The sequence below is a fragment of the Tinamus guttatus genome, unplaced genomic scaffold (genome assembly GCF_059628265.1).
Source record: "Tinamus guttatus ecotype Peru unplaced genomic scaffold, ASM5962826v1 Tinamus_guttatus_pri_ptg000172l, whole genome shotgun sequence".
Classification (NCBI taxonomy): domain Eukaryota; kingdom Metazoa; phylum Chordata; class Aves; order Tinamiformes; family Tinamidae; genus Tinamus; species Tinamus guttatus.
In genome coordinates, this window is record NW_028288706.1 from 5,717,266 (window position 1) to 5,743,570 (window position 26,305).

Here is a 26,305-nt window from a genome sequence, read left to right on the forward strand (position 1 = left end):
ATAGAGCAGGAAATCTTTGCGATGAAATGCAGAACAGCTTCTCCCCTCATGGGTATCGCAGCTCTCCCCCATCACACTGCCACCTGCTTGGGCACCTTTCAGGACAGCCCCTGTTTCAGCAGGCAAACAACTCTGCTGTAGCTGAACAGCCTCCTAAATAGGCATGCAAGGTTGGGTCATATTTACCCCAAAATCCTGTCTGAAAGTATTTTGAAGGCTTTTGTCTAAGGATGGTCAAGCTCAAGAGACTACAGAGCTTGTTTCCAAAAAGATTCTCCTGAGTAAGAGAAACACTCCAGGACTTCTACTGCTTATCCCAGGACTCAAAACAGTATCTCCTATAGACAAAGTTATATCCAGTGAATATATGAAACAGATATAACACAGTACAGAGCGAAACATCTGAAATATAAGTCTACTTTTATGCCTTGTCAATGTTACAGGAATGGAATTCCTGCAGGTATTGACCCTTCAAGATCACAAACTTTTAGAGAACTCATTTCTAGGAACTTTTCCTATTTATCCTCCAACACCTTTTCATCCAACATCATTTCATCATAGGCTTTTGTAACTTCTGAGAATACCCTAGAAATTTCCACATACTTATTGCAGTCTACCCTGACATCACAGGGCTATTGCACTAATTGTTCCTCACCCTCCCTTTCTTGTTCCCCCACCACTTTTCTATGAATTCCCTTCACATGTTAATGTTTATCCTACACTTCAGTTAAGACTCAGTTATTTACCTGCAGTTAAGTATGGTGTCCAGATCTCACTGCAGAATATCCTCTTCTCTATCCAACTATTTCAGCAACCACCTTGAGTCCTCAATGCAGAATCCTGGTCTAACTTAAAAGTTCGTAGGTCTTCAAGCACACCAGTCTGCACTGTGGTCATCTCGAAAAACTGTCTCCTTAAGCACAACCAGCAACGTCATATCTTCTCTCAAGCTTGTGACTGCTTATAGTCAACCTAAATGATCAAATGCTTAGGAAAAACAAATGTGACACTGTCAGTGGCCAACAACCAGAAGAAAAAACAAAAATTTTTGCTTACAAAGGCATCTAGACACAAGTGAGCTAGGGACAGGCTAGGACTAGAGAAACAGCTAAGCAGAAGGCCTTGAACTGACACAGAAGCATTTCTCATTCTAAAAAATTGCTCAGGAACTGTACCTTTAACCGACATCCAGCATTTTCTGACAGAATAGTGTTCACAGCTATCATCATAGATGAAATATCAGTGTTCTCTAACAAATGTGCAGCATTACAAAGCAATTTAACAGTCACTTGAATTTGGAAGCATCTTTCTTTTATTACATCTATATTAACTATATATTTTTTAAAGTTAATATAATGTGTCTTTTGATATATGAAAAATAATGCTCAGACACATGGCAAAAGAGTACAGACTGTTTTATATTGTCCTCTGACCAACATCAGCTAAGTTGTTGGAAAAATATCAGAAGTATCTCACTTGTGCCATTGCATATATCCCTTGTAGGACATTACTAGATAGTCATGAAAAGTTGACTTTAAAGTACATTAACATTTGACTTTCTTTGGCCCCAGACACTGAACATGCATCACTACAGTCAAATTCTGAAATAACATGCAAAAAAATAAGTTGCAATTAAAAGGAAGCGATCACTCACCGGTACCATTCAGATTTTAACTGGGCAGCATTGTATAAAGGGGTATTTAAGCTTAGCAAGGCCATACAATGCATTTTTCCTACCCCTCTCAAAGTCCTAAACCTAAGGTACCGAATGTGGTTTTTGTTTGGCTGTGTCCAAAACCAGTCAGCCTGCTGTATAGAAGGATTACTGTCATTCCCGTTCCTCTATCACCACAAGAGTTGGCTTTCTCCAAAGCCGGCCTTGCCAGCAGCCTAAGCCCTAAGACACAACGCTGCATGCTCTGCTCTAACTGTGCTTCCCATCGGCATCACTCAGTGTCACACCTAAAAGCGCAACTAAGTCACCTTGCTGCTCTTCATGTGCAACTGCTTAAGTCCCTTCTTGCTACATTTTTTCTATTATTTAAAAGTTGCAGTTAGAAACGAGTGTCATAACAGAATAGGCTAAAATTGCATAGTTTTATTCAAGATAGACAAAACAAGTCATTTCCATTTTGAAAAAAATCAAATTTTATTGTGACTTTTAAATAATTTACCTAAAAAGAAGGGAATGTTCAAAGCAAGATAACAAAAGAACAATTAAAATCAAACTCATTATGAACTTAATCACACATGAGGTGATGGAAGGGTTTTTATTAATGTGCATACCTTAAACATCTGCAACTACCAAGAGAATTACAAAGTGGTAACTGTACAGTATTTTTTTTTAAACTGCTATAGGAAATTTAGAAGTTGCTTACCCCTCAATTTAAACAAGTTTAAACAGTTACTTTGAAATAGTTGACTGAATAATGAAGTACTCTGGCAAGGTCAAGCAAGCACTTACCTCTGGTAGACCTGGCATCATTTACTCTAGCAGACAGTTCTACTAAACAGTTGCATTGAATAAGAGTGCAAGTCAGACTATTGAAAAGAGTAGTTTTTCCAGCTCTTTTCCCCATATAGTTTTGAGATGACAGACGAGTCCAACTGAGTTGGAGAACTTTTCTTTTATTCATTAGATTCAGACGTAAAATTCAAAACACTCACTAGGAAAGCTGCAGAGTAACATGGGTACCAAGCCTGAAGCTGCTGGATAATCACCACCGTCAAACTTAAACAATGCTATCTTATCCCAAAGGTTACTTACTAGTCAGCTACATTATACAGTAACATGCCATTAAATTAAATCACAGCAATTTTAACATTTTGAAGTGAGATTAAAACTCAAACTTTTCTTTTTAGAAGCAGTACAGCTTCTTTCAGAAAAAGACACCCTAAGCAGTGTTATGTGAAGAACAATAAGAGATACACAGTATATCTGCTGATATCTGAGCTGCAAAAAACTGAAGAAACCATTATAATTCTTCAGAATTACAGGTTATGGTTTCATGCTTTTTTTGTCTTTGAAAAGTGAAAAAAATAGCTCTGCTCTGCCTGGATGAGCAAACTTCTTGCAAGTGACAGAGAATTCTAGGACAGTTTTTTCAGCTCTTCAGAAAAGGACAAGAGTTATGCTTGCTTGAAAATTTTATTGACACAACTGTTTGGTCCCAACACACAAAACAGCACTCAAGCCACAAAAGAAAGTGTCCAAACAAAGTAGAGAGCTAAGAAAAGTTTTTTTCTCCCTCTCATCTCAAGAAAGAGATAGTGCATAAATTGAGGGCTTCAGTGACATTTTTTTTTAAACAGACATGAATCTGAAGTAGCACATTTAACTGTTAAATTAAAGAATTTCATGGTTGCAAAGCTTTTAAATCTGTAAGTCACATCATTCATTTAACCCTTTGGATAAAAAAATATATTGCAATTCAATTAGCTATTTTGTTACACTATGAACACAACTTCTCAAAAGTCTTATTCTATTACTTCCAAACAGCAAATTCATCAGAATCACACATGAATCCAGAAAAGATATGCTGACCTCCAGAAATGGTACAACCTCCACACTCATTTTGACAAATACCATTTTTTCCCTCTGTAGGTTCAAAAACCTGGTTTTCTTTAGTCCTCTAGATGACTTGTAACTGCATTTCATGAAAGTATAGTTTCAGGTTGGTCTTTTCCCCAATGCATGTTCTTTCGGAAAAAAAGAAAACGTAGGTGATCAGTGCTAACTATATCCTATCTAAGTAAGGTGAAAACAGATGTTCTTACATTAGCTCATTAAAATCATTCTAAGAAAGCTTATATCTACACTTCACTTTCTATAGCAGTATGTCTGTAGAGGTTTACCAAGGACTCAAATACTGTGCCATAATGCTCAGAAAAACTTCCAAGTGTTTCTCTGCATTTATAATGGCTATAAGTTTACTACTGGTAATACTTGGCTAAATTTAAAAGATTTTATAACAAAAATCTGTCTAGTAAAATTTTTATCTATAGCCATTATTCAGTGGCATTTCCTGTTGTTGGCTAAGAACTCAGAGCCTACCTTCCCTCGCTTGTGTATTGCTACAGAAACTGTCCAAAACATCCCAGCTGGCCAGTGGAAAACCTCTGGTATAGGTTCTTTCATTACTACAAGCATTTTATTTGCTGCCTGGCAAATACAACCCATTGTAAATGCCACGGTTACCCAAAATGGGTATAAAGTCTGATTCACTGGACATTTCTGCTAACTTGAGTTAAGGTCCTCCACTAACTTAACCTATTTTCCAAGACTGGCCCTTTCAAAAGCCAACACAGGATACCACGAATTGAAAGAAAGCTTCCAACACTAGAAGTAAATTTTAAGAATAAAAACAGACACAGTTAAAAAGACAGCATATCAAAGAATAAGCTTCCCATTTACTGAACATGTTTAAAAATTACAAAACAAGGTTAGGCTGAACAACCTTAGCATTTCCACATGCAGTTAGAACTTTACTTACAAGTGGAAATAGCATCAATACCTTCTGTCACAAAGCATTTTTAAGACCTGCTCCATTATCCATAATTTATGCATTAAATGCATATTTTAGAAATATTGGAATCTTTCTAACTTCATTTCTAGACACAATAAAAATGTGTGTCTGTTTTCTTAAACTCATGACACCAGGATAGTCTTCTTTTCCTTAACCAAAGCCAAGCCAGACTGGAACTAAACATAAAAGGGAAGCTTAAAACATTAATGTCCTAGAAAGCTCCTAAACGGAACCAAAAGCTACAGAAAACATTTAAAACAAGTTTTGCAAAAAAACACATAATCTCCTACAGACATCTTTCCACAAAAGAATTGACTATGCAGTTACAAGTCATTTGAAGAGGCAGAAAACAAGTTTCTCCTCTGGAGTACAATCAACTCCCTCACTCTTGTCATTTCAGCTCAGCAAGTTAAAATTTCTCAACAGGCTTTTGAAAGACAGATCATGCATTTTATTTATACTGTCTGAAACAATACCAGTAAGCAACAGCCTATAGAATATAATATGCTACATGTATGATTACAGCACCAACAAAGCTTAAGGAAAATAAAATCTGTCCCGTTTTAGTTGAATTTATATTCTGCTTTTACTGAACACATATGTTTATGAAACAAACTGTAAAATTTAAGAATAATTTAATGAATGCTGGATTTTTTCAAAATAATAGAAAAAGTTCTGCTCTGCTGACAGCTGTGTTCAGTGTAAAAGGAACAAAATCTCCACAGAATACATCTAAATACAAATTAATTCTTCTAGGCCTTTCATTAAAATATGTAGGGGCTAGCAAATAGCTTTATTTTGTGCAGAGTCCAAAGGTATTTGCCTTTCACATTAGAAGAGTTAAAGCTTGGTTACAGGTGCAAATGAAAAGTTTGCTGCCAATTTCACCTTGTTCTTGTGTTGCTTTTTGGCTGGGCTGTCCATTGCTTCCTTGGTTGGCTGGGTCTCAGGGGACTGACAGGGAGGCACTGAAGTATTCTCTGTGGCATTTGCTATCATGGAGCTGGAGGGCAGTTTTTTTTGAGATGTGGTAACAATTCTTTGTTTTTCTTCTTCTGTTAAAATCATCATCTCTTTAAGAAAAAAAAAAAAAAAAAGAGATCTCAACTTATAAATGCTCTGTTCCTGCCAAAAGCTCTCTAACATTCAATAAAGCATTTAAGAACAATCTCAGTCATCTGAAACCAGAACATGCATGTTATTCACCTCTGCAGATGACCTGCAGTTTGCTGTTATCTCTGCTGTCCTTATGTATTCTTTAAGGAGTACAAGTCTCACACATTAAGCCTCTCAGCTGAACAAAGTACTATGAAATTTCCATGCTGAAAAGGTTGCTACAGGCTAGCAGGACGTAGGTGTAGTGGTGGAAGAGGTCATGCCTCGAGTTCACCACAGAATCCCTGCATCATGATTATTGCCAGTACTCTTAAGGGAGCTGCCTGTTGCCAAACTGCACCATAACATATATATTTAAACAAATGGCTGATTTATAAAATTCTATGAATACTGTGTTTTTAGATCATCTGAGTTACCATCCACAACTAGTAGGACACAGGCAAGCAAACCCTTACCAGAGAGGGGTACAGGTCGCTCCTCAAACTGAATGAGGTCAGCAGACTCAAGAACCACTGGATCAGGTCTCAGTTGTGGGGATGGCAAACAGGAAGGAACTGGCTCACACAAGAGGTCAACAGGAGATGTATTTGTGAGGCAAAGAAGTTCTTGCTCAGTTTGGCTAGAAACTACAAAAATAAGGGAATAAGTTCTGAAGCAAGGCCTCCAGAACTATTTTGCAAGTTCTCCAATCTGGAGATAACAAATGAACTGAAGACCACAACCAGGTAAGTACTGTGAGGTCTCTGTTTCCCAGTCATTTCTATTTGAAGACAGATTTATACTAGTTATCATTATCAATAAACCTATGAGCTGACTATTCAGGCATATATCACCCAGACAAGGCAGTATTCTTATAAGATGGAGACAAACATTTTTATCTCAGTACCCTGCCTATGGTTCCTCATTAGTTTTATGCACAATCAATGAAAAACAGTAATCTGAGGTCTATATATTTACATATGATATATATGCACACACTGACAGCTGAGGACAACAAATGCCTTTTTCAAGGACAACATGCCTAACTATGTACCCTTGAAAGTTTAACTGCTTTCAAGCCACTAACACCTCTCCAGAAGTTCAGATTACCCAACTCACACAGCTTTCCCCATGCTGCTTTGCTTACTGTTGATTTCCCCAAAGATCAAATAGATTTAGTATACAAATCAGTTTTGCATTACCAGTGCTAGGTGTTCCTAGACTTAATTCCATTGATGAAGTGGATCCTGGAATCTCCATACTATGTCCATTATGGTCAGCAAGCTGATTTCCATGATCATCCACATGATCAGCAGGGGGAAAACTGGGTGAGCTAAAACGAGCTACAAAAAGGCAAGTTCATTTGGTTCATTTACCAGTCGCCTCAAAGGAGAAGGAATAAAAAATAATAAAAAATAATAAAAAAGCAAAAAGTCACCACACACACCACAACATGAAGATACTAGATCAGAGTTAACTTGCTTACTTTTCATGTCATTCTTCAGTACCACAATTCTCTTATGGCCATGTCCTTTAATCCAGACCACCTACAGAGGACAGAAAGCTAATTAATAACAGCACACGATCCTTAAGGACTAAAGCATCTTCCTCATTACTGTCATCCAGTCTAGTACTGACACTCTAGGAGCAAACCAAATCACATTGCCAATTGGTATTCTATTATCAAAAGTTCCATCTCAAAAAAGAACTGACACCTATCAAAGACAGCATAGGTCTAGTGAGTTTACTAACTTCCTATGTAGAAACAGAATTGCAGAATTTCATTCTCTAACTCTCTAGAACAGTTTACTTGAAGATAAATCTCATAGCCATGAATTGAGTCACAGAATTACCCTAGAGTGTTTAATGCAAATGGATGATAAAGATGTCATAAAGCTCTGCTATGCCAAGGGTTCACAGCTTCTCACTCTAGCAACTGATCTACCCTCAACAAAATGAGATTTCAACATTGAACTGGGGGCTCTCAAAAAAAAAAAAAGAAGTTTACCTCATTTGATAAAAAAGACAAAAAACCCTTACAAGGGACAGTTCTTAAGCAAGATTTGACCACATGAGAGATTTTTGTTATTATGAAACGCAGACTTCTCAAGAGCATCTAATAAAAGTTTTACGATAACCCATCTTTAGAGGAAGTAATCATTCCAGTAAATCATACCATCAGAAACTTTATTTTTAACCCATGCAAAAAACTCAAAGTGACTTTTCTGCATCAGAATTTTCTCACCTGTGGAATTGCTCCCAAGAGCTCTTCTAAATTACTGCACCCATATGCTTTGGGCTGCAGCACTTCTCCTGTGTATTTGCTATACGCCACTGGGAACTCATGAAGAAAAATCTGCTGATAATGGTATGTGTGCAGCAAGGACCTTACATTCTTGGCAAACATATACAGATTTGTAAGCTTCACATATTCTTCTGCTGCACTATTGGTAAAAACCTGCATTAAAAAGTAAAAAGAGAATGAATCAGCATGCATCCTCTAGTCATAATGTCTTCGAGATATCAAGACACAGCAAGAGAAATTTTGCTGAAAGCATAGTTTAAGAGAAAAAAAGGACACTCCCCCACCCCCTCCAAAAAATATGTTTTATACCTCAACCAAATAAGGCAGACTTTTCAGGAGTTCTGTTAAGGTCATAAATCCATATTCACAGGGATTAAGTGAAGTACTGTGGATAGTTTCGTAATGCCTTTTAAGCTGGTCAACAGAGAGAAAGGATGTTCCATCCCAAGACATTAACAAAACTAATAATTGGGCAGTCAGAGTCCTCAGAGACTTTCTATTTATCAGCTGAATCTGTTTACCAGACTCTGTGTCAACAACCTAGAAAAGAAAGTAGGAAGTAGAGTTAGACAGGACAGATTAATTTACGAATAAGTTGTCTTTTTGAGATAACTTACAGATAAGCAGCATCCAATACTATTCTGCCCAAAGTATGTAAAGAAGCTTATTACACAGAAAAAAAATGACTTGAAATATATTTAAGAATGTGTAGACATGGTAGATAGGACTATTTTATGTTCAAGGACAGCTAGATTTATCTGAGCTCCTGCCTAGACACTTGCTAAAATACTAAGAGCAAATAGGACAGTACACCCATGTCTATGTAGATAGAACCAGTGTAATCTTTCCCAGTGAAGTATAAAAGTCACCTATATTTATTTTCAGAGTCAAAGCCTTAAATCATACAGCAAATAAGCAATGTCTTCACACTTAGGATGTAAAGATTAAGAGAGGGAGAATTACCATAGTTACTATGACATCTTTAATGCAATCAGAAGTCAACAGGCACTTTCTGTTGTTTGAGTACTAAAATACAACATTTTACATGCTATTTGATGAACTAGCATGAAAAAGCATTTTTATGAGAAAGTTGAAGGGTTACAGAATATCATCACAGAGGTACAGAAGCTACATGTAAACCCCCCTCTTCAAAAAAAACTGTCTTTTCAAGTTAATGTAATATTGTTTCTAATGCAGTACAAGCAAACTTAGATCAGGACTTAGAGACAGACAAAATACTGATATTCCTTAACACAACACTGCAAACCTTTTAAAGCAATAGATTACAATTGTAAGAAGTTACCTTTACAACATGGCAAAGTTTTTGCATTAAAGCTGGAACTGAGCTAACATCATAGTCATGCAGACGCAGTGTGTATCCAAATGTTTTATTGTATTCTGTAAGCAAGTCGGTCATCATAAGGCAGTTGTCTTTCTGAGACCGCAGCAATTTTACCAACTGTGCAGCTACTGCTTTGACTTGTTCTACCTCTGTGAGCGTAAGAATTTTTTCTTCCCCACACTCCAAAACCTAAAAAACAAATCACACTTAATTTAAATGAAAAATGTGATCTGCAACTAGAATCCAGTATTTTCAGGCAGCCAGTAGCTACGTAATCTTGCCTACTTACTTTACAAGAGATACACAAAGCAAGCAAAACGTGCATTCATGAACTATGACATGGAGTAGACAATCAATATATTCAGTTATTACCTTTCTCTCTTTTCCAGCAAATTTAACAGAATTGAAATGAGCTTAGGTCTGACTTGGAAAGACCAAATCTTATTATCCAATTTGGATAATTTGCATTTGTTAATAAACTTATTTTGCATATGGGTAAACTTTAGAAAATTTAACTAAAACAGCTAAAAAACAAAGCCTTTCAGAAATACTCCTGACTAATGCTATACTTCAATGCATAGTGCATAACTCATGGTAAAGTTGATGAAGTGTAACTCCTGTTTTAGGAAATGGTTGTGCAGATCTTATCAGAACTGCTAAAATCTACAACTGTGTTTGAAAACTTACTTGCAAGACATCTGGTATGGCTTCAAAGAGTTCAAGCAGCTTTGTAAAACCATAGTAAGCAAGTTTGCACTGACGACCAAAGTGGTGATGATAAGAAGGAATAAATTTATTAAAGGGCATTCGAAAATGGGGTTGGTGGCGCAGTAAGTCAACTACCTCTTTGGAAAACTGCTTTGTTCTTTCAATTTCTTCTTGTGTACGTTCTAAGATTAAAAAGCAAAAAGCCATTAGAGCTAAGCACCAGTACACCTATTTTAAAAAAACACAGCAGGAAAAGAGAGAAAAAACAAAAACACCACAGTAATCAATTTGCAGCTTTTTTTTTTTAACAAAATTTTTTTTTTGTAAAAAAAATACCATGTTTTCTTCTGCTATTAGATATCTGTGCTGAGCTCATGAATTTAATTTCTAAATCTTCAAACTGCACTCTAAGATTTTTAAAGTGACTATTCTGAGGTGTTGGAATTTCACAGCCCCCTTACTTCTGGTGTTCTGATAACATATGTTCAGAGTAGTGGAAATACTTATTGTCAAGGAAGAGAAATAATCAAGTCACTTATTCACTTCAGTTAAATTAAATATTAAAAAAAACAAACAAACAAAATCCCACGATTTATTTGACAACAGGGAGAAAAGTAGAGACATACCTCTTTTGGGAATACAAATTACCATTTCATTATCTTGCTGCGACAAACAGATGGTTGTATCTGGAATTTCTGATATAATATCAGCCAGCTCACAAACGCCATATTCAGTAACATCCCAGTCCTTAGAGAAACACCTGAAATATTGGAAGATAAGACAAGTTTTAATGCATCTTACCCAGGCCAAAAATTAGAGTTACAAGTTTATTTAGAAAAATGACAATAGAATCGGCCTCAAAAGCCCAATGAAAACAAGTCCTATTTTCATATTATCTATAATACCACTATATGAGAAACACGAACAACAAAAGTATTCTTAAACCATATCATCTATCCTTTCAGAAAGTTTAAAAATATATTTAAAGACATTAAAAGCTTGAAATTCCACACTACAGTGAACAGGGAATATAATTATCATAGTTCTGTACTAAAGTTTAAGGCACAATCCCTCTTTCAAGCCACAGCTGAAGCCTACGTCCTTCATGGACAGGACATACATTTATGTTTTGCTATAGTTAACTTACCAGTGATAAGCCTGTAGGAATTCCCTCACAATAACTTGCTTACTGGCCTGGGATTTGAGGAGCTTCAGTAAGTCTTGAGTGAAGCGTTTCACCTGTGCCCTGTGTGTTAGGGTTAACAAGCGCTTGGAGCCCATACCAAGAATCTGGAAGAAAGACTAGTTAGATCCTTCATCTCTAGCACCCTCAGTAAGTTCTTTTACTTAATTGCTTTAAATCAGTTCTAGCCTATACAGGCTAGAAATATTACAAATTTTAAAAAAAAAATCACTGAGAATGTTCAGAAATGCAGCCTTGAAATCATATTTTCTGTAACAAAGACTATGTGGTCAAGAAATAAAGAATGCTTCCTCCAAGAGTACTACTGTGATTGCTGCATGGGTTCATTACTTTAAAGTTCTACAGCCAACTGGTGTTCAAAGCCACAAACTAATGTGATTGTAGTATTATTAATTGGTAACAAAAGGCCATGACTTCCTATTTCACATAAAAATCCCTCTCAAATTACAGGCCACACAGAGCAACTTAAAATATTAACACAATGCTTGCCACATTCCCATAATAAATGGGAAGCTTTCTATCCAAGAGACTAAAGCCAACTACAAACTTCAGTCCAGAGGCTCCAATTAAACACTGTGAAGCATTAACTTACAGAGAAATATTATTGGGAGGGTAGAAAAAAATAATAAAAGCAGAAGTTTCTCTCAGAAAAGTAAACAAACTCCTATACTCCAAGGTCCAACTAACCATCTCTTGCCAGGTTAATGAAGTAAATACTGCATCCAGTGTTCTGGATATAATGCCAGTGAGACACAGTTCAGTAGATTCTAAACACAAGTGCGATTTCCCAAGACAAAAGAAACAATTTAACTTACTTGCAGTACATGAGGCACTGCTTCCAGAAGCTCCACTAACTTGGAATATCCGTAGTCAGACACACGGCATTGTTTTGCAAAGTGATGGTGATACGTTGGGATGAATTTACTGACAGGTATGATGCAAGATGGTTGGCTTTTAAGTAGATCAATCACTTCTCTACTGAACTGAATAAGCTGTGGGTTACCTACAGGGCTTTTGGAACGTAGAAGCCAAGGATCTAATAAAAAAAAGTTAACATTACTGAGTTTTTAACCATTAATATTCTTCCCCTGCTTATCACCATGGCCAATACCAATGCACAGAAAAAGAGAACAATCAACCCACACTTTCCTTTATGAAGATGAATAATTATTTACTTTAGGCAACTCTTCAAAGTTTTTGATATAAAGATATAAAATTTAAAAAATGATTCTAATAAAAACACTTACCTGTAGTAGGAGGTGGTGGTTTGTTGTGTATCCATTTAATAACTTTAATACCATTTTGAGCAGTAGCAATGTTAACTCCAGGAACACAGGTAATAAGGTGTTCTAAGGGAACACCACCCTTGCCTTCTGGTACCATTTGAAGATCATTGAACTCTGACATATAACAATCAGGAAAACTTTGGAAGAAAGAGGGGAGAGAGAGCCTCCATTAAACATTAGAATATCACTTTTTAACAAACCTCTCGCTCAGAAAGTGTCTCAAACTCAAGGTATTTAATAGCCTACTCACATATTACTTTTTTCTTCTCTCTCTCTACAAAATAGAGATTTTTAAAGAAATCGGACTTTATTTTTTCTGAGCAAAAATCCTCAAAGGAGTATTTCTAAAAGCATACATTTATTTGCTATAAATAGACACCATTGTATATTAAAATGGATTTTGTAGAGGTAGCTTCAGAGCATCATGACAGCTATCAACAAGCTTTAAAACTTAACATATCAGCTATCACACTACAAAGCCTAAATTAAACTATTTTACCTTAGTAAAGGCACAGTACCCTCATGGGTCTGTAGAAGACTGTGAACTTGAGGGGCAAATGTCTTCAGAGATAAAATCACAAAGGGAATTCTGTAAGAATCTGGATCAAACTCATGCTCACTGCAATAACAAGAGGTTTAGGTTAATGTGCTCAATCTATACTCAGTTTGTGCATAATGTGCATATGCTAACATATTAAGTGCTATACTCCATGCATACAAAATACCAATAGTAGATGACACCTATACCATATGCAAGAACAAGCATCTTTCCCACCCCGCTCTTCCTCACATAAGAATGAATTCAGCTACACCAAGTGTATGGAAGACTAACAAGATTTGGAAGAATACATCTTTACAAAAGGAAAAAAGCAACATGTGGGAGAAAATGGGAAAACACATTTGACAACAACAGCCCCAGGCCAATGAACAGTAAACACCTATCAACTGCCCTAGGAGTAGTAAACTCTGGTCACCAGTGAATAAAACTAAAAGTGTAAGATGGATTCATGAAATCTTCAAATCATTATAAATGACAAGCCACTAAAGATAGCTGGAAGATGAATAAAGAGGAAAGATCAGTTATAATTACATAATAAGAGTCAAACTAGTACTAGCACATAGAACACTCCTAATACCTAAAAACTGTAGTCCTCCTTTCAGCTTCTGCTGAAAAGGTATTTATTCTTGGCAGACAGGCTTGAATTCACGAATCTTACTTGAAGAGACAGATTCACCAGAACCTCCCTAGAAGTTTGCTGTGCCATCTCACTATTTGCTGTTCGGTTTATTCTTTTAGACATAAATAATGCCTGGAGATGGAAATACTTCTATAGACATCCTCCTCAACCTTAATAGAGCTATTAACATTAAAGGCTATTACTATGACTGAAGTATTTTGTATGATTTTACACACTGCTTACATAAAGTCTTGATTCAGGCAATGCTGCTTACAAACTGGCTCATGATATTCCAACTCTTCAAATATTATGGGGCTGCAGTTTGCAGAAGAACCGTCATGCGACTGTGAAGATCCCAAAGGACTCTGGCGGGCTTGGCTGCTGGGCAGAAGACACACCAGCCGCCCACTTCCTTGGTCACGGATTGCCACAGTATCCGTTAGCTTATATAAGTCTGATACAATTAACTTATGCCCAAATCTAAAAGAAAAAAAGTTATAAAATCCCAATTAAATGAGAGCACATTAATAGTTGAGGTACCTACAAAACCATATATCTTAAAGCAGAAAAATTAAAATACTGAAAGTAAAACCTCTAGGGAATGCCAGTACTACAAACATTGTCTCTGGATAAAGAGCATGCTGCAGCATCCAATAGCAAAAAGATAATACTCAATTCTATTACTTCCTATATATATATATATATATATATATATACACACACACACACACACACACCCACCCACCCACACAGAGAGAGAAGTTACAGCAACTGAAAGCTTACTTTTTTTCATAGATTTCAGTGAACTTGAACACAGGTAGACAACATGCAGGTGCATCCTGTAGAATGGAGATCGTTTCTGAGCTACAAATGAAATTTTTTTTTTAGTATTAGCACAAGAACGTTCATATCCAAATTAAGTAGGTAGTGTCTTGTCCAATTCAAACAAGATGCAGATCTTGTCTAAGAACTTTAAATATGATAATGGGAGCTGTATTTCCTTCCATCCCAGCACTACGAAAACTGACACTTCTAATCAGTGGAATGCAAGTAGTACTGCATTTCTACTTACTCATTTAGGAAGCTTCTCTGAAGGAATTGTTTTTCATAGATAGCAGTAAAATTTTGCGCATCTATAAAGACTAACATTAAAGCTGAATTTTTAATAATTGACAGGTCATTATAGTAAGAATTTAGAGTAGACTAATTAAGACAAGAATTAAGAAACAGAATTAGATGATTACAAGAAGTATATAATCAGACAAGAACAACCTATACTTCAAGCACTATTTAAAGTGGAGTTTTTTGTGAGAAAAGAAGCATCAGTCCTCTTCTACTATCTTCCATAGAGAATGGAGATGGAGACTAAAAGAACACCAGTGTTTAAACTGTGTAAGTCACCTTCAAAAAGCAGGTAGTTTGTATGCACTTTCTTTGAAGGAAGAGGAAATCAAGATGCAAAGAGTAATCTTCACCTAGCTGCACAAGGTAAGTTATTGATGTATTATCTGTAGCACGTAAAAAAGTGCAGGGGTGAAGACCTCCCCAAAAGGGCATAAAAAAATAAAAAACACATCTAGTCTCTCTAGAGGGAGGTCTGAGTTAGAAGCAATGTGAAAAAATGCTAAACTATAGTTTCTAAACCCTACTAGGTCGACAGTTTATTATTTTATGCACTTTGATCACTTGGTCAGAGATTTTACTTTATCTTCCTGTTTTTCCCTTTGCTCAGAATTAATTCACCTCTTTGCATATACTGCATATTAAATATACACAATAATAGAAGAGATAAACGTGTTCATTACCTGAGGAGGGAGAGAGATTTATTAGCAGCTCCAGTTGCTAATGAGACTTGGATCCTTTTGCTACCAATTTTATATCTGTGAAGACTGTTTACGGCACTAATGGCTTCTTGCAGACTTTCCATCTGAACTGTAGCCTTCAACTGATAGTCTGTGTGAGGACTGAGCTCAACAGTTTTTACCTGCAGAAAGAAGGAAAGACCTCAACCTTAGGCATTTACCACAAATTGTTAACCCAATTCAGACTGAAAATAGAGTATGAGGCATGGCCAACGGCACAAGGCAGACAAGAACCATGTAATATAAAAAACCTTGGCCAAAACAAGGCTATGGCATTGCTTTAATGCAAGCATTGTTCCATGCAGGAAGGGATGTCAGAAAAATGTTACCTGCAGCCCACTTTCAAAGTGACCTATACAGCTGCTTTATATTACTTCACACTCTCCACTTTTTTAAAAAAAAATAATAATAATAAAAGCAGACTCAAAATAGCCACTCAGTTTACTATTCTTTTACAATGACATTAGGTATTCAATTTTACAGCTTAAGAAACTTGTGCAGTTAAAGCCTAAATCTCTTCCCTGGCTTAAAAAGGAGCCCCAAGAACTACCAAAAAGACAGATTTAATAAAGGTATTTTAGGCTTTACCTTGCCATGTCTTGAGAAAATTTCTTGTAAAGTTTGCTGCAATTCTTTCCTGGATAATCTGTAATCTATATTGCTGATCTGAACATCTGCACCATTTGAAAAAGGATCAGGACAATCTGTACCACTGATATGATTTATTACATTAAATGTCAGTGGAGATGATCTATTTGAGAGGTTTGGAGACATACTCCTGGTTAAAATAAAAATAATAATAAAAAAATGAACTAAAGTAGTTACTGCACAACTGACATATGCCTCAAAATAAATTATGGAATAAACATGCAAAGAACAGAAATACAGAATTTAAGGCACTTTCCTAGTACATATACACACACACACCCCCATATGCAAAACAAACCAAGTTTTACCATATAAGCAAAACATGAGAACAAGACAAGTCTTTCCTATGAGAGAAAAGGCAATCATTCATAACATACAGTGTTTCAAAGAGGCTCAATTTAATCAGTAGAAGACTTGGTGTCAAATTTATATATTGGTAACACATTAAAAAAAGTCAACCTCATTCGCATTATTTTGATATTTGGCAAAGCACAGATCTCTAAATCCCTAGCAGAAGTTTTCCGAGTCAGCTGAACTCTCTCAGGGGCAGGTACATGGCGGAAGAGTGAGCAGTGAAGTTAGGAGGAATAAGGTGTCTCTAACATCTTAAGATCTTTAAAAACTTTAAGGACAAAGCGTAGAGGAAACAATGGACAGAATAAGTTTGTGTTTATTTCATCCATCCTATTTCTTATCTACTCTCTGCTAGCCATTTATGCAGTACTAGCTTGCTTTTTCTTCCATGCAAATTCTAGTATATTACAATGTTTTTAGTTTATGCAACTTCATATGCAGATGTCAAGAAACAGTGAATATACTGTAAGTTGCCTAGCCCTGGCTAGCCTCACTCCACCTCCCAAACATGACATAGATACTTACCGAGACGACCAGCAACTCTGAGACATGAGTAAGGGACTGAGTTGTCTTGAGGCTGTCAACTTACTGAAAGCAGAAGGGTAGCTGACCTGAAATATAGTTTCATCTTTATCTTTTTTATCTACAGGGGAATTGGTAACACTCCTGGAAGCAGAGGTGTCTCTTCTGTTTATAAACATATAAAAAAAGAAAATACATTATTTTGCAGAATTAACATATTAAAGAAGCCAACATTAAGATCTTTTCTTTTTTAAAACATACTTCTGACTACTTTTATAGGTTGATTCTCCCATTCCGTTCTTTTTGGTTGTCAGAGACACAGGCACCGCTGCATTAGAGTTACTCTGAGGCGAAGGAATTTGTTCTCTTAAGTGCTCTTGCTGGTTTTCAGCATTTCTACTAATAGTCTTTGATTCAAGGCGGCACAGCTCCTACATGAGAGGGGAGGAAAGTCACTGTAAAAGCACCAGACATTCCTGGCCAGAGGCTTTCCTTCAATTAAAAATCTACCTAACTGATTTTTTTAAAGTTACATTTGTATCAGCAGTTTAAAATCAGGAATATTTGATTTTTTTTTTGGTGAAAGATAAATACTAAACTGTCAGAGAACTGAAAGGCATCTTTGCTACACTGCAATACCAAAATAAAAGTCAGAAGGGCTGTGAGAAGACTCAGTAGACAAGGGTATTTCCAAACTGAGAACTGAGCACAACTGCCTTCAAACTCACTGCCTGCTCTCAAAAAGGAAGACTATTGCTCTCATTCTGAGAAAACAGAATATTCACTATACAACAGCACACTAAATAGGATTGACAAGGTAAAAATAAAGTTGTATTACAAGTAACTCTTGAAAACTGAAGAAATGCAAGAAGTCAAGCAAAGAATACCTGTAAGCTTTTAACATTTGTGGGTTTGATGACAGATCCGTGCATCTGTAATGCTCTCCCAGCAAGGCTTTTGGTGCTGGAAGACTGATCATTTGACTCTTTGCTGAGGAGACACAGCTTTGTGTTCTTGTTAACTTTTTTAGGAGACTTCACCTTTTCAGTGCCAAAACTTGAGCTTTTTGTTTCACTAAGTTCTTTGCTTTTGGGAGTAAAAGACACTACAATCCTGTTGCCAAACACATCTTCATTTTCCATTCGTTTCCGAGCCCGTTCGGCACTTTCTTGATTTAAAAAACGAAGAATTGCACTGCTTCCAGAAATACTCAGCACCTTCCCTCCACAGTTATCTGACAAACGCCTGAGTCTGTTACTGACACTTTTACTGTCTCTGTTTGTTGGCAGGTTGTAAACATATAACAGTGTATGGCATGCCTGCTGAGAGAGAATGAAAGACTTTGTATCACAGAACTCAATAGTGTCCAGGAACAATATTCTCACTTGTATTTTGGTGACATATTCAAAAAAAGTACTGTCTAACATTCCGTTTGTTTGGGAAAAACCCAATAGCAAGATTGTGCTTAAGCTATCCAAGAATTTCCTATACTCTAGGAACGTGGATGAACACATTAAAAAGTTTTTCAAAGAAAGAAAAGCCTAAAGTGCTGTACAAAGGCAAAAGAGCAAATCTGGAGAGCATCAACAGGAAAAAAAATCCAATGGAAAGTCAGCAAACAACTTAAAAAGCTTTTCTACACTAGGAAAACATTGCAAAAAATAACTTAATGTACTAAGTTCTTACTCTACTTTCTTCCTATGAAAGAAAAGCATCCAAGTTATATGAACTGATAAAATATTAAACAGTAACACACTATACTCTGGTTAATTATTTTGTTCTTTTATTACTTTATTCCTTCTATCTTAAGGTAGAAATTACAAATGTATGCAGCAATCACTGAAAGACACACTAGTTAAGTACATGAATGACATTAAGCCTCAGCCTTAAGAGGCATGGGTAAGAGGCATAATTTTAGCCTACAGTCTGCCTAAATTAGAAAAAAAAAACAAATGGTGCTGACACTGATAGATTTGTTGCATAAGAAATAAAAGTCTTACTGGCATTTTCAGTGGTAACCTTGGTGGCAAGTCTGAAATAAATTCTTCAAAACAGATAAGCTCATGAGCGTGATGTAAGAGTGCTTCTGAAGCTTGATTTTTATGTACTAATATTATCCGAAAACTGTGCCGATGCCTCAAGTCACTGAGTTCCAAAGCAAAGTTGACATCCGCTGGGGGGAGGGAAAAAAGAAACATGCAAAAAGAGGAAAAAAAAGAAAATGAGATTAAACAGCAAAACCCCAGACCACATTTGAGAGCCTCTATTAAATTCCTGTGAATGAGCACTAACAGCCACAAGCTTTCTCAACATACATAAGTTAGGTCAGCAGTTATTAGCATTCAATCTCATAGGCAAGGGCTTCCTTTTTAACACCAATTTTTAACAAGTTGTTGAAAATGCATTAGACTGGTACTTTATATGTATGTTACAAAAAGGATTAACAAGCACTTCATTTAAAACAGGTTATAACCTTAGGGAGAAGCCCAAAACAATACACCCTAATTCAATAGTTGAATAGCTTGGATTTTTGACGTTTTTATGGTAGCTTACTATAATTAGCATACTAAATGATTAGAATAAAGTTATGTTCTTCAAAGCAGTCTGAAAGTTTGGGAAGACCAAATGAGTTTTACTTTAAGTTCTTGCAGAAGCTTTGTAATATTAGACAGTTTCTGTAAGCACACCTCACAGCACTCAGCAGGACACTAAGTTGCAATGTTGATTTAACAAAATACACCTGTGAGCTTACTGTCTCTTATTATTTGTTTGCTAACAAAAATCATTAAGAACAGAGAGCAGCTTTGCCAAAAAGCTCGGGGTCCCAGTAACCGAGCTGAACATGGGCCTGCACTGTCCACTTTGTCCATGTGAATACAACAATATACTGAGTTGCCTTAGAAAGAACTACCAGCAGATCAAAGAGGGTGATCCTTCCTCTTTACTCAGCACTGGTGAAGTCCCATATGGAATGCTGCGTCCAGGGCTGGGAACTCCAGTACAGGAAAGATACAGATGCATTGAAGTGAATCCCACGAAGGACATGGAGATTATTTATTATGGGCTTGTAGCACCTAACATATCAGAAGAGGCTGAGAGCACTCGGATTGTTTAGTCTAGAGCAGGCTCAGAGAGGAATGTTATCTATATGTATAAAGATCTGATAGAAGGGTGGCAAGAGGATGGGGCCAGACTTCTGTGGTGCCCTTTAGCAGGGCAAGAAACAAACCAAAACACAGGAAATTCCACTTGAATATAAGTGAACACTTCCTGACCATGTGGTTGGCTAAACATTGGAACAGGTGACCAGAGAGGCTGCAAGATCTCCATCATTGGAGATATTCAAAACCCAACTGGACATGGTCCTGCTTGCTGGCCCTGCTTGAGCAGTTTTGAACAAGGTGGGCTCCAAAGATGTCTTCCAACCCTAACTATTCTTTGAATTCTGTAATTCTTAAGCAAGTCAGTTAAGAGCTGATTCTAAACACAATCCTTAGGAGGCATAAGCCTGTGACTCACATTGCATAAAAAAATAGTAAAGAGGGAACAGAACTCAGCTCCCTAGGCTAATGGCTTCAACACTTACTTGACACAAGAACCACCGTGGCAGGTGCAGTGTGGGTATCAGCAAATCTCCTAAGACTCTGTCTGAGCTTATCATCAGCAGCATTCTTGGCAGTAGCATTGATGTGTGCAACAGTCACCTGTAGATAAGCAGGAAGATGCTTTGAAGGAAAGCTTGAATGAAGGAAGGAAAGCTAGATCTATACTAGCTTGAATCTAATTTCAAAAATTAAACAGTACAAGCTCACTCGTGCAACCTCTATTGAAATAAATGTATGCATGCATTCACAATGAATGAATGTGCAGGTCCTTAAAGGTTCCAGTGAGAAGCGACATTTAACGCTAGTTGTTCAGGAATATCTTAGCAATAGCTTGTGCTGTTCTGAGCAGGTAGCTAAAAGTCAAGAGTATTTATGCCTTGTGTTCTCTAAAAGTGCATAGTGCCTCTGCCATAAAACATTTCACAAGTCCTCATTTGAAATACAACAGTAACAAATGCAGTACTGGATATCAACTCATTCTAGCTCATATGAATAGACAGTCAGCCTATGATTTGCAAGTATCTTATATCAGACTAATACCATCCAACAAAGGTTGGAGTTGCTGATCTGATTCTAAAGGGCTAGGAGTACTAGTATCTGGGGGAAAATAAACAGACTCCACAAATACCCAACATCCTCCCTCACCAGTGCAGCATTCATTAGCAAATTAAAAACCACACAGCAACATAACCCAAACTAAATTCCCTCAAAATAAAGAAACCAACAGAAGAGCTATACAGAAGTTAACAAAAACACTCTGGTTAACAAGAATCATTATTGTAAACATGTGATAAAGCACAAGTGTTTTCAAGAACACCTCAAGTAGATGGTGTTTTCATACCTGACAGTTGTTCAGCTCCTGAATAACTTCTTTATTCTCTTTACTAATGTCACACACACAGATGAATTCAGCCTCTCTGTGACCTTTAAAAAACTTTTCACGAATTCTCTGTACCACTGCAATAGCTGAGCGGCCAGTGGGAACTGAACAATTTTCAATGTCCCAGAAGACTCCAATGGGGGGCAGATTTTCCAGAACTTGGCCCGTTACCGCAACTTCTGGAGACCCTGCACAGGTGACACAGCTCATAGTTTAATCCCCAAATACTAAAATATTAAGCTTTGCATACTCTAAACATGTTCATAAGAGATAAAAAGTGGGAATCTTCATGCATTGGAGAAGAACATGCCTGGGAAGGCAAATTCAGTTGCAAATTCTTAAAGAAACTATAAAACTAGAAACATAGTAATCAAAATTCAATATTAACAGTAAATTAAGTGGGCATATTTTTACTGCTTAGTATTTCATAGCATTATGGAAGTTTCCAGAGTCCAGTGCATAAAGTTTAAGAGAATCTTTTATATTCAGCAATATTAAAGGAGTGCATCCACTAAGTGCAATTTTCAAATGAATGTGGTTTACCATATTTCTGTGGTGATTTGCCAAGGCTGCTGGCCAGCAACAAACTCTTCTCATTTCCTGTTCCTTTGGTTCCACAGCCATTACATATTGGGATAGGAACAGGTGCAGTCTGTGTACTTGGAGGAGGAATATTTGGCCAGATTTTAGCAGCATCAACTAGGCTATTTCTGGTTGGCTGTTGGAACAATTTTTCAAAACACATGTTCATTTAATATACAGTATAAACATTTAACTATCTAGACTAGAAACACTCATTGTAAACTAATATTCTACCTATCAACCCCCAAAGGCAGAGTTCAATTGCACACTTGCAAGTTAATTCAGAACAGTATCACTGCAAGAAAGTTTCTATGCCAGAGTCTCTTCCCTTAGCTCTAGGTTTTCAAATGCAAGGAAAGATTCTTAATATTTAACTTTTCATGTCCAGATGCACAATTTTCTAGAAGTACTAACATCTGCTGTTTAAAAAAGAAACATTACTTGCCATGCGAGTAGCACAACTGAAGAGAAAAAGGTTGAATCATTTCCTTCCCTTGCCCACAGGAATAATGGTTATATTTCCAAATATATTTACCTTACTATTTAGCTTATTGAAATTAACTTTTTTATATTAGAAACTCAATTTTGAAAATTAAATACTGAGCTTTAAGAACATTATTTCATCTCTAATCTCCTATTAAAATTCAAGTGAAGCTTTAATTATTTTTGTAAGTCCAACGTAACAAACTGGTCTTGAAGAATACATTACAGATTTGGAAAGACTGAACAGAGGCAAAACTAAACAAAAATATCCTTGCAGCATCACACAACACCTGAGTTACAAGATGCTGCCCATGGATATACATTAAGTATTACCTAACTTGTCCTCAGAATCACTACTACGGAACATTTTATTTGGAGCTGTCAAGAAGCAAAACTCATCTTTCAAAACTAGTCAAAATTCTGCCTGAGCACATTACAGATCCCCTATTAACTAAACACTGTGGAAGGCCTTTTTTTCTTCCCGTTGAACTGAATGTTACCCCAATAAAGAAGTCACCATTAAGTCAAAATATATCCACTGCATTTGAGCTATGCGTCATCAACATAGAAGGCTCAAGCTCCAAGCCAAAGCTGGTGTTTTGCCCCAAATTTACACCTATTATTCTCAACATTAACCATTTACCATTTACTTAATAAATGAGAAATGTGATGTGTACAAACCTTGCTCAAGCAGTCATTGCAGTAATGAGAGCCCTTTAAACACACTGAAGGTGCCATGTTTAGGTGCAAAGGGTTGGCGCACACACGTGATGCTAACTCCGGCTGTGCAATATGCTCATCCAAGTGGCCTGTAGCCCCACTTGTGAAATCAGGGCAAGGAAAATAGCCAGAAGATGTGCAGCTCTGAAGGGTTGGAAACTGATGCAGTTTGTGCACGTTACCATGACAGGACTGGAAATGGAGTTTTCCACAACAGGGCAGATGTTGACAGGAGGATACACTGTTTTCTATGCACATACCAGGGAACTCACTTGCAATGCCTGCCAAATTGCTTCTAGCTGGAGGGTTCTTCAGTGAAGATGCAGACTGATAAGCAAATCCTGACCCTACTTGACAAGTAATTGTCCCAGTGCTTTTTGAGTCTAATATTGTGCCAGGGCGAATCAAATTACCACCACCACCACCACAATGCATTTGTGGAGTACAAGAGTCAGAGCCATGAGCACAGCAGCTTACTTTCGGGCCAGGTGAAACCTGTATTTGCTGTTGCTGAAGAGGATGAACATCAGGAAGCGGTACTGCTGGAAACAATTTAGAGCCAGCATTATGAGGAGATGAAGCATCCTTCAATTCCACAGTAGCTTTCTTGTTCTCCATGTAATCTTTCTGAAGAAAAAAAAAAGGAAACCTCAAAATTACTTTCAAAATTATTCAAAAGACATCCATTTATACTACAAGCACATGTATTTTTAAAGAGTTACAATTTTGACAGCAATAGAAATTAAGAATTGTCATCTTTATGACTTATCACATGTCTGTACATGCAAAATATTAAAATAAATATTATAATTATTTTGCTAATCTGAGGAACATTAGTACTACAAGATTTTAGGAGCAACAACCCCACCCCCACATCACCCCTCCTCAAAAATAACAAACAAACAAGACCACCCTCACAAGAACAATAAACCAAATAACCACAGGTCTATAAAAACAAACCTGAAGCGTAGAATAGTTAAGCTAAGGCTTAGAGATACCCTGCAACGGTAAAGGATTTTTTTTCTTAAATAAGCAAATCCTGATGAGTGAAGTGTAAAGTGAAAAACAGGTAAGAAATAAATGTAATTTTTGGCTTTCAATAAGGTCTCCAAAGACAGCATTAAAATTTTAGAAATAACAAAATGAAATATGAATATTGCAAAAAAAATTAGACATTCTCACAATGATCATGTAAGAACTTATTACCTATACTTCTTGGTTCTATTACATTCTGATTTAAGATATCAGAGTAAAACACCAATAGATTGGGGGTGGAGGGACAGGGAAGGCACAAACGTATTTTTTCAAATAGAGAAAGCAAAAACCAAGTAAGAACAGTTAAGGTCAGCAGTGCAAAGCTCCATACACATCACTGCCCCTGAGCTTCAGATAAGAACTTTTACTTTCGATTTTAATGCATTTCCTACTATATAGTAATGAATAACCAACTACCCCCCCCCCCAAAAAAAAAAAAAAAAAAAACACACACACACAGGTATAGTAAGTACATCAGGTACTTAGTGTACCTGATTCCATCTTATAGATGGAAGGCCAACTGCATTAGGCCAATAACTACTTTGAAACTAATTCAAAATAAGTTACAGAACTGATAGTAACTCCCTTCCTAACCCCTAGGAAGGGAAGATCAACACAACAGGATACCTATTCACATATTCTCCCAACATCTTTTAAGGAAAGGAGAATAGAGAATGCAGAACAAAGAAAGCTACTTTATGGCTGGAGCTTGCTGGCTCAAGCAAGTCATCATGTTGCATGGTGTTCAGAATTTAAAATGAACTATTTCTTTTAATGCACACAATAGCAGTCAGTTACAGAACAGGAATACTTAAAGCCATAAAAAACAGGAATAGTTAGACATTTTTGAAGAACAATATCCTGAAATTATGATAACTAAGATTTAAGTAATTTGTGACTTTATAATTTTATCTCCAAACTAAATTATTAAAATCTGTAAGCAGGAAGGATACTTCCAGACCTCACAGCAATAGCTTCAGAGAGCTTTCCAGGATATCCTTATACACTTTTTGAAGTGATCAGTTTTTATTATTCTAAACACACTGGCCAAGAGAATAAAACCTAGCAAGCAGAGCAACTCATACACTTTGACCAAAGCTGAGGAGAGCTGAGAACATAAGACCTCAAATTTCCAGGTAAATTCTGCATTTACAGCGACAAGCACCTTGTGTTGATCAGCTACTGCACTGTAGTTAGTCATACTGTTCTGCACCAGATTTTCAGCTATGCTTTATTAAAAGCAAAGAGTTACCGTTTTCGCACTGCAAGGCAAAGTTTTTTCGGCAGCAGAAAAGCAATCAGAAAGCTTCCAGAGCCATGGCTTAGCATCGTTCTCTTCTCTCTGAAGCCATCCAAAAGACCTACTGCAGAGGTTCTCTGTCTTGTCTCCTTCCATCATACAGCCAAACAAAATGGTTCAACATTCTTTTGTCTCCCTTTCCTTTCATTCTTCCAGCTTGCTTAAAAAAAAAAAAAAAAGGAAGAAAAATAACCCTTAAATCATTGTTATGATAAAGAAAATAAATGCATAAATGTGTAAAACAAATTCCACTGCTGCTAGGTCACCAAACCTGCATTCTTGATGTTTAATTTAATTATGCATGTAGGCACTGCCTTGACTGACTCCTGCAGTAAGGATTACAATATTCCTTGTGACCTGAAGCCCTGTTAGGTAAACTGAGCAAAGAGCTGCTTATGTTTACTGCAGGAGTTCCAAAGTCCCCGAAACCCATTGCTGACGATGTGACATGATTCACAGCAAGCTTCAGTGCATTTCCCTACAAGGGGGAAGTAGATTTAAGAACAGCTAAAACACTGAATACAGAATAAGAGCAGCTACACTCAGCTGAATCAAAAGCTGCATATTCACTGTTTTGCATCATCTAACATAAAACTACACAGTCACCTCAAATGCACAGCATTTAACACAAAGTTTTAAATAATTATTACTTTAAAATATTCTTATTAAT

The 26,305-nt window shown here is 36.7% G+C and overlaps 1 protein-coding gene across 6 annotated transcripts; it reads right to left on the reverse strand.

Moving 5' to 3' along the window:
- Positions 1-3,129: 3,129 nt before the first annotated feature.
- MARF1 (meiosis regulator and mRNA stability factor 1) lies at positions 3,130-25,790 on the reverse strand. 6 transcript variants are annotated; one of them, XM_010217661.2, is made up of 26 exons: positions 25,588-25,790; positions 23,778-23,927; positions 22,059-22,233; positions 21,477-21,703; positions 20,617-20,734; positions 19,031-19,203; positions 17,918-18,349; positions 17,292-17,461; positions 17,034-17,195; positions 16,095-16,284; positions 15,450-15,628; positions 14,428-14,508; positions 13,888-14,124; positions 12,966-13,085; positions 12,428-12,603; positions 11,996-12,216; positions 11,124-11,266; positions 10,603-10,736; positions 9,956-10,158; positions 9,230-9,457; positions 8,236-8,466; positions 7,867-8,079; positions 7,108-7,168; positions 6,824-6,964; positions 6,098-6,268; positions 3,130-5,599 (listed from the first exon to the last, which is right to left on the reverse strand). In XM_010217661.2, the coding sequence occupies exons 1-26, from the start codon at positions 25,732-25,734 to the stop codon at positions 5,367-5,369; spliced, it is 4,716 nt and encodes a 1,571-aa protein (XP_010215963.2). In that variant the 5' UTR covers positions 25,735-25,790; the 3' UTR covers positions 3,130-5,366. The 6 variants fall into 6 exon arrangements, with proteins under 6 accessions (XP_010215963.2, XP_088379323.1, XP_010215961.2 ...); XM_088523197.1 differs by having other exon boundaries at positions 17,918-18,352; XM_010217659.2 differs by having other exon boundaries at positions 23,262-23,927.
- Between the last annotated feature and the right edge of the window lie 515 nt (positions 25,791-26,305).